Raw genomic sequence first — 11736 nt, 5'->3', positions numbered from 1 at the left:
GTCTGCCCTGGGTCTTCTGCTGGTACATTAGGCTTCCTGAATGCCTTTCTATGGTGAAAACCAGGTACACAGGCTCAGCTTGGTCTCTTGGGGGTCCCCGCATAGATTTTTACCATGGTGGTATGGGCTGCACATGGTCAACAACACAATGGTGTGGAGAGCCACTGTTTCTTGGATATCATTTTGTTTTCTGCACATGTAAGATTGGAACCCTTTCCCTTCAGAGACTTGGCCTAAGGACAGGAAGAAATTATCAGGACCTTGGAGAGCATCTATCTGCCTCCTAGCATCTGAGATTATTAAAAAAAAAATTAGTTTTAATCAAAAAAATTCCAAAATAAAGAGAGTGATTTCCCTACCCCCCAAGGTGTAGTGAGTCTCAGAGGCTCTCCCTCATGGATTCAGCATTCAGACTGGAAAGCAAGCAAATAGCATCTGCAATCAATGGTGTAAGTGAGGTTCCCAGGCAGGGTACGTTCGCTCACTGAGAGGGACAGCCTGCTGCTCAGGCCACTCCTTCAGGGCACAGACTGGCTGGGGCTGGCAGGTTACGATAATGACTACGTGAAGGCGACTGACAGAAGTGTCAGCTTGGACAGCAGGCCCCCTCGGTTCTGTGGTGTCCCCAGGCAACACGGTGTGCAACCGGGCACGGAGATGACCTTCCTGCACACAGCTGCGTGTGTTCTCGTCATAGCTCACGGTATTAAATCATACTTCTGGATGAAGACCGCCCAATCTTGGTTGCAGCGCATACCTTATACTAGGGAACTTGGCACGGAGATCAGTGTTGAACCACAAAGCGAAGTACAGGGTTTGGCTTGTTTTTTTTTTTTTTTTGTTTGTTTGTTTTTGTTTTTTTGTTTTTTTGTATTTTTGTACTTTTTTTTTTTGTCTGTGAAAATGTACAGCGCGCCTGGTTGGGGCTGCAGAGTCAGGACAAGGGTGGTTCTTCATCAGACCCTTTCATACCTCCCCAACCCATACCACTGTGGCCGCACCCTTTATGCCCGAAACCTCGCATCTCAGGGCGTTTTGTCTCCCGTTGACCAGGAACAGTGACTCTTGAGCTGGTGTGAGGAGGTACTGTCCAAAGAGCCCGCTGTCTCTCAGGACTCTTCGGGGTCCACCCCAGGGTGGGGCTGGCCCTCTGGGTGGCTCCTTTAAGTTCTTCAGCCTGCCCATCTTCCCAGTGGACAGCTCCAGGAACAGCAGGTCTGGCTCCTTGTCGAGAGTGGCATAGGCATTGTACTGACTACCTTCTGTGAAGGAATGCTGGAATGCCAAGTCAGAGACACCTGGGTTTATTTTTAGGTCATATAGTGTCTGGATTTCCCCGCGCACTGTGACCTCCTGCACGTGCAGCCAGGGGTCCTTGCTGGAGACACTGACGATGAAGCGTCCGTCAGGGGACACGTGGGGGGTGCCTGTGATATCACTGTTGGGGCCTAGCACTGAGTCTGTGACACTGTCAATGAGCAGCTGTGGACCAGTGGAGGTAGGGGTGTCCTGTTGACACTGCACGAAGAAGTAGCCGCCGAGGTGGGTGTGTGCCATGGCCTGAGGCATGCAGCCGTAGTGACGTAGGCTGATTGTCTTCAGTGCCATCAGAGTTTCCAGGTCAACTTTGTGGACAGCGGGGTCAGTCTTGTTGAAGATGAAGCCAAACCTGGGAGGAGAATGATGGGGGTGTGGTGAGAGAGCAGGAGGCCACTGTGAGAGGTGCGACATCTGTCATTTGTTTTAAATGATGGCTCCTCAACCCTTCAGTCATATAGCCGTCTATTAATAAGATCTATCATTTTGCAGGGGACGCTTCCAGAAGTCACTTAACTACACGCGTCAACCACATACAGCTGAGGTTAAATGTTCGTGGATTTGCATGTTTGCAAAAGCCATTCATCTTCAGAAGTTGGGAGTGGGAAAGGCCCTTAATGCATCTCTCTGGGGCAGGGGTGCCTTTGGATGGCTTCCCTAGCTCATGTTAGCTGGGGTGGGGATCTAGGCTTGCAGGGTGGGTATGGAGAAAAAGACTGAGATAGACCTCTCTTGCTGTACTGTCATAAGGACACAATCTTGTAAATTAGCCTGTTCGTGGGCTGACTGGTAAGTCAGAATTTGAAGACACAGATGCAGCCAAACAGGATAGAATTTCTATTTGTACCCTTGATGTCCAGAGGGAGGGGGCAGGGGTGGGGTGGGGAGAGGAATGCGCAGTATGGTCTCCCCTCTGCCATCTATAATGTGGGCAATGGGCAACTTCTGCCTCAGAAGTCATGTGGCCTGGTGGTGCTCTGATGCCCTACAGAGCCTAGGACAGGCTTGTCTCTCTGAGTGTCAGGGACTTCCAAGAGATCTCTGTCTGTTCCAAGGGCAGTTGGGAAGACTGGATCTGAGAGGCAGCTCAGGCAGATGGGACTTGGTCACATCTAGCTTTTTGATATTCTGTTGCAGACGACCTGCAAATATGGAAAGGTCTAGATGGGACTTCCCCAGAGACACTGTGCCCAAGAGCCTTGCTCATAGAGTCCTTCAGTGTTGAATGCACCAGAAGAATAGGAGACATCTCTGTGTCTATAATTTCCTCCTGAAAAAAAAAAACTGGCATCTCCAGAGCAGGCAAAATGCTCTAGGCATTGACTTGAAAGCATCCTCAAAGAAGCAGAGGGAGAAAACGGGTGTTCTCAAAAGGAACTCAGACTTAAGAGCCACTTAGAAGCATCCAGAGCCCGAGCCTGCACCACTCCAGCATCCTGGTGGGGGCTCATTCCAGCTCTGAGGCTCTGCAGAGAAGAGATTCTTAGGAGCCTATTGTTTTCTCTGGGTCCCTGGCACCAGCATGCAAAACCGTTTCTTCCTGGAGACAGTACTTGATGTCAGTTCACAAAGGCCTACGTAGTGAGATCTCTGGGGTCTTAGTGACACAACAGGGGAAGTTTGCAGAGCCTGTGGGTGCTCTATGAAATGAGGAAGGAAGGGGAGTGGCCAGTCTCTAAAGACTCTGGGTCTGCTGAGTGGTTTCTATCCAAAGGCAGAGCAGGAAGTACTGGGAGGGCAAGGCGGGAACTGGTGCCAACCTGGGCATGACTGACTGCCCAGGCAGAATGGGGCTGAGCATGGCCTGCAGAGGCGTGGTGGACCAGTTACCTGATATGGTTGATGATGAGATTCGTTGGCGGTATAAAGAAATTGTCCACTCCTGCAAACGGTGTTCGGATGAGGTGCTGACCTTGGCCGGTGCTGGCTTCTGTGATCACCTGTAACATAGAGAGGAGTTCGTGTGTGTGTGTGTGTGTGTGTGTGTGTGTATGTGTGTGTGTGTGGGGGTTATGTGTGTGGGTGTATGTGTGTGTGTATGTGTATGTGTGTGGGTGTGGGTATATGTGTGTGTGTGTGTAGGGGGGGTGGGTGCTTTTCAGGAAGGGGCTGGAGATCATCTGGACATGCACATGTTCAGCTGTAGACCCCACCTGGTGGACAGGAGCTGGGTGAGGGCTGCTTGGGAACATGGACATCAGGCATCTGTCCTTCCTGGATGAGGGAGTGGTGGGACTGGAGAGATGGCCCAGACTGTCCACCCCCTCCTCCCATCAGACCCGGCAGTGGGCTTTCTGTCAGCCTCCGGGAGGGTGGGGTGAGGACCTAGGGAACGGCGCTGGGCTTTCCCAGCATGTTCAGGGACAGCTCCTTCCCAACAATAGACCTATTGCTCAGTCTCAGAAAAGAGGGAGAGTGTTCTGGACAAAGGCCTGATGCGCTTGGATTTTAACATATTTATTTAGTGTTCTTGTGTGTTTGTGTGGGGCAAGCGCACGTGCGTGCACAGCTGTGCATGTGCTAGTGGAGGCCAGAGGTCAACCCTGGGTATCATTTCTCATGTTCCCATCTACTTTGTGTGTTTGGGCCAAGGTCTCTCAGTGACTTGTAACTCATCAAGTAGGCTAAGCTGGCTGGCCATAAGCCCCCAGGACCTGCCAGTCTCTGACTTCTCAGCACTGCGATTGCACGTGTGCATCACCACTCCTGGCTTTAGTTTTTTTCAAAATGTGGGCTCTGGGGATTGAACTCAGGTCCTCATGCTTGTATGACAAGCACTTTGAGCCACCTTTCTAATCTGGAATTTATTTTCCTTAATGCTAGGTACCTCAGCATGAGTTTCTGGGGGATTTCTGTCCTACGTTGCTCTCGAAATGTGGAGACTTCCAGGATTGGTGAGAGAGAGCAGGCATCCTACAGGGCTGTCACTAACGCCATAATGGCATCTTATCATGTGACTCTAGCTATGCCAAAGGGACTTGCTCCCTAATGAGAAGATGTTGGTCCCATTCTTTGCACACACTGGAGCCTGGCTACCTCTGTTTCCCCACAGGTAATGCTTTCTGCCGTGCAGACTTGGCAGAAAGCAAACGGGCCCGTGCCCTGGTGTGTGTCCCTGTTATGTTGACTCAGACAGACCTGCGCGGTAGGAGAGGTTAGACACGATGAGCCAAAACTGGGGGCCTTGTGTGAAGCCACTCGGCTAAGGGCTAACCTCGGCCCTGTCCTCTGTACGTGCTCACTGGTGGTGTAGGTTCTAGGCCACTGCCCAGAAAGAGGCAGATCTACAGTGCAGTGTGGCTCAGCTGGCTCACAGGCAATTTTAGCTCAAGGCACTAGGGACAGGAAGCAGACCCTCAACTCCCAGCTAGGAAGAGGAAACATTTTTTTATGCTCATGTTGCAGCCATGGCAGTAGCAGAAAGGACCCAGGTTTTCTGCAGTGCCACGGCAAAGTACAGGACAAGGGCAGTCTCTGAGGGGACCTGCTGAGAACACCACTTGCAGCACCGAGCATTTTTGCCTTTTAGGAAAGGGACTGCCTTCTGGCTTTCACTTTCATGACAAAACAAACAGCAGCTGGCTTGCCTGTGCAGGCAGGACTGAGGCTGGCGTCCTCCATGCTAGCCTTGGGGGGTGGGGAAATGTCAGCAGGCAAGATGCCGGAGCAGAGGGATACGTGCTGTGATTTCTACTCTCTGAGTGGTTCTGAGGTTGTACCGAGTGCATTTTCCTGTGATTTTTCTATTTAACAAATGGCAGGATGAGGCTTTCCTGACAAGCCCACGGGAGAACAAGCTCATAGAACTGGACATTAAGAAAATACAAGGATTAGAAATGGGATCTTAGAGCGGCTCTGGGAAACGAGGCCAAGAATTCCAAGGCAGCATGCAGTCGCTGCTTGATGCCAGGCCTGTCATTTCAGCTTATAATAGAGATGGAAAATTATAGGCTGTCACCGGTCAGTGTCACTTGCGCTTCGTCACCCCGGCACCCTGTATTCAGAGGTTGCTTCATCAGACACCGCACCATGAGCCAGTGACCCCATGTGGCAGATCGACTTTATTTTTTTGGAGCCCTGAAGTTCTTCTTGCCCCGGTCTTGTGTCCTAGCACATAGCTGAGCCCACAGCTGCTACAAAGATAATTCTGAAGACTTCTGGTTCTGTGGGCTCAGCTCAGGAAAGATACAGCGATGGCACTGTAGTACCAGGTGCGAATTGGATGGAAGGGGGAGGACAAGAATGCCGAGCATCTCTTAGATGGGTGGACAATGCCCGCCGAGAAGTAGCATTTGGAGGGATATGCTAGATAGAGGTGACAGAATGCTGGGCCTGGGGTAAGGACGTGGCAGACTTGATGATGCCTTATGGTCAATCCTGGTTCCTGAGGAGGGTGTGGGAGTGAGCTTCACGCATGGGGTCGTCTCCACATAGCCAGGGCAAAATGTCACCAATCCCACCAATAGCCAGTATTCAGAAGGAATGGTAGGATGCTCTGAATGCTTTACAAATATTAACAGCACGCTCTTTGCCCCACACTTGAAGTCTCTTTCATTGCCTGTGTTTTGGGATATGAGGTACAGGGGTCTCACTATATATTCGAGGCTGGCCTTGAACTCCCAATCTTTCTGTCTCAGTATCCAGAGTTGCGGTCATAAGTGTGTGTGTGTGTGTGTGTGTGTGTGTGTGTGGTGCTAGAAGAGGATACCAAGTCTCTCAGAGTTCAGATTGTGGGTGGTTGTGAGTCCCCCTGATGAAGATACTGGGAACCAAACTCAGGTCCTCTATAACAGTGGCAAGGACTCTTAAATGCTAAGCCCTCTCTCCAGGACTTGGCTTACCTTCTGATTATCAGAAGATGTGCCTAGCTAGCACATCTAATTTTACAAAACCTTTGACATTTTCCTTAGATTAATGGCATAATTTTTTTTGTCTTTATATGCATCTAAAAGAATTCTACTAGCTGAAATGTTTCCTACATATTAAGTCCAGCTCCTTGTCTGTGTTGATGGATTTTCTCACGTGTTATTTTCTTTCCCTGATATGTTCAATCTAGGCCCATCTTTGATCAAGCTATATTATATTTAATCACTGCTTTACAAATTCAGTTACATTGTTGGGCACACAGCTATTCATCATCATGAAAGTCTCTCCTGCCATCCACAGCTTTTCAACTGGAAGGCACCTCACCTAGCGCTCACATTCCCTCTCAGGAGCATCCCTTTGATCAACTGTTACCACCGTTTCAAGCCTTAAGGTCTCTCCTTTTATTTCTTTCACTATATTTCTTTCATGTCTTTTCTCCCCTCTTTTTGGTAATGCATACTGAATTTAGGACCCACGTGTAGGAAATCACCCCAGCACAGAATGAGATTCCAGTCTCTTTAACTCATAAATGCATGCATGTGCTTATGTGGGCCAGAGGACAACCTTGGGTGTTGTCCCACCCACCCTTATTTAAATTTTAAAAATTGAAATATAAGCCTGGCGGTGGTGGAGCTTGCCTTTAATCCCAGCACTTGGGAGGCAGAGGCAGGTGGATTTCTGGGTTCCAGGACAGCCTGGTCTACAGAGTGAGTTCCAGGACAGCCAGGGCTATACAGAGAAACCCTAAATATCTAATATATATAAAGATAGATATTTATTTTATATGCTGTGAGTGTTTGCCTACTTGTATAAATATGCACCATGTGCATGCCTGCTGTCTGCAGGGTCAAAAGAGAATGTCAGATCTCCTGAAACTGGATTGTTGTGAGTCGCTATGTGGGTGTTGGGTACTGGATCTGGGTCTTCTGCAAGAGCAACCGGTGCTCTTAACCACTGAATCTTCCTTTAGCTCTACAGTCACCTTTATTTGTTCTTGAGACTATCTTAAATGGACCTGGAATTTGCTGTGTAGACTGGATTGGCTGGCTACAGAGTTCAGGAATCTTCCTGTTTCAGTCTCCCCAGAGACCCCATACATAGCTTTAAAAAGGTGTGTGTGTGTGTGTGTGGTGTGTATGGTGTTTGCAGGCGTGAATGTGAGGGTCAGAGGTCAACTTTTGGGGGTCAGTTTCTATCCTTCCACTGTGAGTTCTAGGGATGGGACTTAGTGGTTGGGCTTGTGTGACAAATGTCTTTTCTCACTTAGTCATCTTGCTGGCCCCACATTCATTTCTTTCCCCTCTATGGTTTTAAGGGGTCAGGACCCAATGTTTGTAACACAAGCACTTTACAGATTGAGCTATCTCTTTGCCCCACTCCTTGTTCTTTTTTGAGGTGAGGGCTAAGTTGCCCAGGCTGGCTTTGAACTCACTTTACTGTTCATGCAGACCTTGAGCTCATAACCCTCTTCTCCTTTACTTCCAGAGTAGCTATGATTACAGGCCAGTGTTACTAGGCTTGGCTTGGCTTTATATTTCTTAAAAACAAATTATTTATAATGGTTTTCTTTTTAAATCCTATAGAAACACTCTATGTGTGTGTGTGTGTGTGTGTGTGTGTGTGTGTGTGTGTGTGTATGTATGTATGAATGAATGTTTGCATGAATGACCAGGTCTCTCTCATGTACTCCAGGCTAGCCTCAAATTCACAGTGGGGCCAAAGATCTCCTTGGACTTCTGATCTTCCCGCCTCTACTGCCTAAGTTCTGAGACCACAGTCATGCACCACTGTGCATAATGTTCTGTGGTGCTGGGGATGGAATCCAGGGCTTTATGCATGCCACATGGTTGCTCACACTGTCTGTAACTCCAGTTCTAGGGGTTCCAACAACCTCACACAGACATACATGTAGATAAAACAGCAATTCACATACAAAGGAGATATTTGGAGAAATGGGATATTTACACCCCAACATTTTCTGCACTCTTCTTTCCCCATGTGTGGGGGCCAGAGGACAACTTTGTGGAGTCAGTTCTCTCCTTCCATGTTTACCCAGCTTCTGGGAATTTGAACCCTGGGCATTTAGGCTTGTGGGGCAAACACTCTTGCCCTCTAAGCCTTCTCTTCAGACCTCCCAGATCTCTTTGAATCCACATGATTATAGTTTTTAACTCAGCAATTATCTTCCACGCTTGTTTGATTCTTTTTTTTAAAGATAGCCTATGTTACCCTGGTTGTCCTGGAATGGGCATCCCTCTGGCTCAGCTCCTGAGTGCTGGGATTACAGGTGAGTAGTACCATGCCTAGCACATTTAATGTTTGCTTCTATTCCAATTGTGAACTTCCTCAGAATGTTAAAGAGACCCCGTTCCCCATCTCCAGCTCTTCATAGGTTATCCCTTCGGGAAGATTTTCTTTTCCTTTCAGGTTGCTTCTTAGAAATGCATTTTTCTTTTCTAAATCACTGTGGTTTTTAAACTGGAAAGCCAATCTTGCTCATATGCTCCATGTGTGCTCCATGTGGATGCTGGGAATTAAACCCCGGCCCTCTGGAAGAGCACTCTATGCTCTTAACTGCAGAGCCAGATCTCCAGATTCTGCCTTTTTTTTTTTTTTTTTTTTTTAAAGACAAGGATATGCTAGGGATGTGACTGTCAGTAGTGTGTTTACCTGGCATACATAGAGCCCTGAAATCCATCCCCAGCACCACAGATAATCATACTCAGTGGTGTATGCTTTGTAGTTGAAATAAGACCAATTTTCTGGTAGCCTCTCTCTGAATTTCATTCTTAGAAACATTTTCAGGAAATCTGTCTGTGTTGTGCTTTAGATGTGCAATGTCCCAACCCACAGGTGATACACCATTGGAGGAAGTGGGTTTCTGGTACCCTGGCTGCATCCTATTCCCAGGAGATGTCAGTAGGTAGCTGCCCCTTCCCTCTACCTCATCTACGAGGTGCTCCTACTGTGGGGTCTTCTGGGCTGTGATGGTCTACCCTCAAGGCTGAGATTCAAAGGGTGTTTGGCTACAGAGGAAACTTAATAATACAGTCCCCCCCACCCCACCCTAGCGCTCTAAGCTCATTTTCTGTTCTGTTCTGGTCTTTATTTTGGCTCTGAGGTCCTTTGATAAGCTCTTTTGTTTGATCGTCAGGTTTACCTGACCTGGGCCTGTTGTTCCCCCTTGGGCTCAGCAATGGCTGGGAGGAGAAAGCTAAGTTGTCTCCATTTACTTCTGTTGGTTCTAAGAGATCCTTCAACCCTATCACATCATTCATTTGCATGGAGTGAGTTAACTCCTCCCTTGTATCCACATGGTTCTGTGGATTGTTTTTCAGGAGAACCTAGGAGGAGACAACCTTGTGACCTTTTGTCCCCATAGGGCTTAGTGGATCCCTGGGGAGAGAGACAGGGCCAGGCACACCTATTGATGGGTAGCTTCTCTAGCTAGTATAGGGTGGATTCCCACAGATCAGCAGAGCCCAGCCTCTTCTCGGGGAGGTGCTTTAGAGCCATGCCGACTGGGGCCATGGCCATGGGCAAATCATGTAACTGTCTTTGACCCTGCACTCTGTGACATTAAGCTCAAGTGTTTTCTCTGTGCTTTCAAGCATGTGGGCTGCTGCTTCTGCTCATTGGTTAGAATGATGGTTTTAATAGAGTGTGTTTCCACCAAACTCATGTTGGCCCATGACTCATGTAACTGCAGCGTTAGAGTGTTGAGCTGGTTGGGCCTTCTTGAGCTTCATCCATGAATTTCTATTCTCTTGAAGGGATTAATGCAGTCCTTATAGGATGGGTGAGTTCTCACAAGAATGAACTGTTATAAGGGGAGCGTCACGCCCTTTTCTTCTCACTTGCTGGCACATGTGCCCCTTCCACATACATCTGCTTCCCCTTTCTATGTGTCCACCATGAGGGGATGCAACACCCCTGTCTATGGTCTCCCACTAGAAGCTGACCAGATAGAGCCACTTAGTCTTAGATACAACCATGAGAGAAAACAGATCTTTTCCTTTTAAAATCACACAGCTTCAGGTAGTTTGTTATAGCAACAGAAAACAAATGGAAAGAGCCCACATTCATGACTTTTAACACTATTCTTTAGATGACTTGTTCATTACAACAAGAAGAAAATCTTATCTTCCTTTTCACCATCTGGACTCCAGAGGCTCATCCTGTTTGGCCCCAAGAGTTATCAACTCAGGAGAGTCAGGTATGGTGGGGCTAGGGAGGGACTAAGTTGTCAGGAAATTAGAATTTGACCATTTTACATGGTTTTCAGCTGTATTTCTGATTGAAGATAGCCTGTGAATTGCTTAATGGCTGTATTGCTTGGAAGCTAATTTTAGTTTTTTTTTTTTTCTGTTGCTGTGATAAAACACCGACTTAAAGCAACTTAGGGGAGGAAAGGATTTATTCAGCTCATATTTCCAAGTCACAGTCCATCCTTGAAGAAGTCAGGGCCAAAACCCAAGCATGAACTTTGGAGGTCACTACTTGCTGGCTTGGGTATAGGTTCAAACTTAGCTAGCTTTCTTATACAGTCCAGAACTGTTTGTATAGGGGATGGTGCCTCTCATTGTGGGCTGGATCCTCCTACTTCAATTAACAATCAAGACTACATATCCAACGACACGCCTATGGGCCAATCTGCTCTAGACAAGTTTTTCAACTGAGAGTTTATTCTTAGATTACAGATAAATTTTACTAATATTGTTTCCTGCTTTTGTCTCAAAAACCAGTTTAGATAGATGGCCACCCAGGGAAGCATGAGGCAATTACTTTATAGCAACAGAATCCTGTACAGACTGAGTATCAGCTTTAACATTCTTAACCTACCTGTAGGCTTGGTTGGGACTTGTGCATGTCTCCCCAGCTCAGGACCCACACTTGGTCATGTGACTTGTCATAGGACAGCTTAGCTGGCAGAGGGTCCACACCTATGGACTTGAAGAAAAACAGTGACAAGTTGATCGTTGCTGAGGTTACATCACATCAAGATGGTCTGGACTTTTGTGTATGTGGTCATCTTACAAGGGGAGTTAGGCAGTTGGCCTTGAACCCTAGCCAACAATCCTGATTACCAAAATTTCTCATGGCTTTTGTCCTCAGAGGGCAAAAGGACACAATGAGTTGTCTTTCTGAAGCACTTGCTTTCTTGTACTCTAGGTCTAACTTGGGCAAAGAATAAACATAGAGGTTTTGTGAACTCTACTCAAGAACCACCTCCAGGGGTCTCTTTTTTTATTCTTCCTAGAAGTCTTGGGTGCCTCTTGGACCCTCAGCATCTACTTGGCTTCTGGTAAAGTTGGGTACTTCTACCCTGAGGTAGATTTTGAGACCACCTGTTGCTACCCACCTCTTACCTTTGTTCTACTTGTTGTTGCACACCCATCAGTTGAAGTCATTGGGCTTGGACTACAGCATCAGCAGGCACACACTCAGGCTAGAGCATCAGTAGGCACATACCCAGGCTACAGCATCAGCAGGCTCATACCCACGCTAGAGCATCAGCAGGCTCACACTCAGGCTACACCATCAGCAGGCTCA

General features: G+C 47.7%; 1 protein-coding gene across 1 annotated transcript in view; it reads right to left on the bottom strand.

Annotated features, from left to right (window-relative positions):
* Positions 1-393: 393 nt before the first annotated feature.
* Fstl4 (follistatin like 4) overlaps positions 394-11736 on the bottom strand; it is a 424479-nt gene continuing 413136 nt past the window's right edge. The window contains exons 14-16 of the mRNA XM_021213419.2: positions 11026-11133; positions 3148-3257; positions 394-1669 (exon numbers count right to left, since the gene is read on the bottom strand). Of these exons, the coding sequence (XP_021069078.1) occupies positions 967-1669; positions 3148-3257; positions 11026-11133 (921 nt within the window). The 3' untranslated portion in view covers positions 394-966. The remainder of the gene's footprint in view (positions 1670-3147; positions 3258-11025; positions 11134-11736) is intronic.

Source organism: Mus pahari, chromosome 14 (assembly GCF_900095145.1).
Source record: "Mus pahari chromosome 14, PAHARI_EIJ_v1.1, whole genome shotgun sequence".
NCBI lineage: Eukaryota > Metazoa > Chordata > Mammalia > Rodentia > Muridae > Mus > Mus pahari.
The sequence above is the reverse complement of the archived record's forward strand: the minus strand, read 5'-3'. Positions and strand labels throughout refer to the sequence as shown.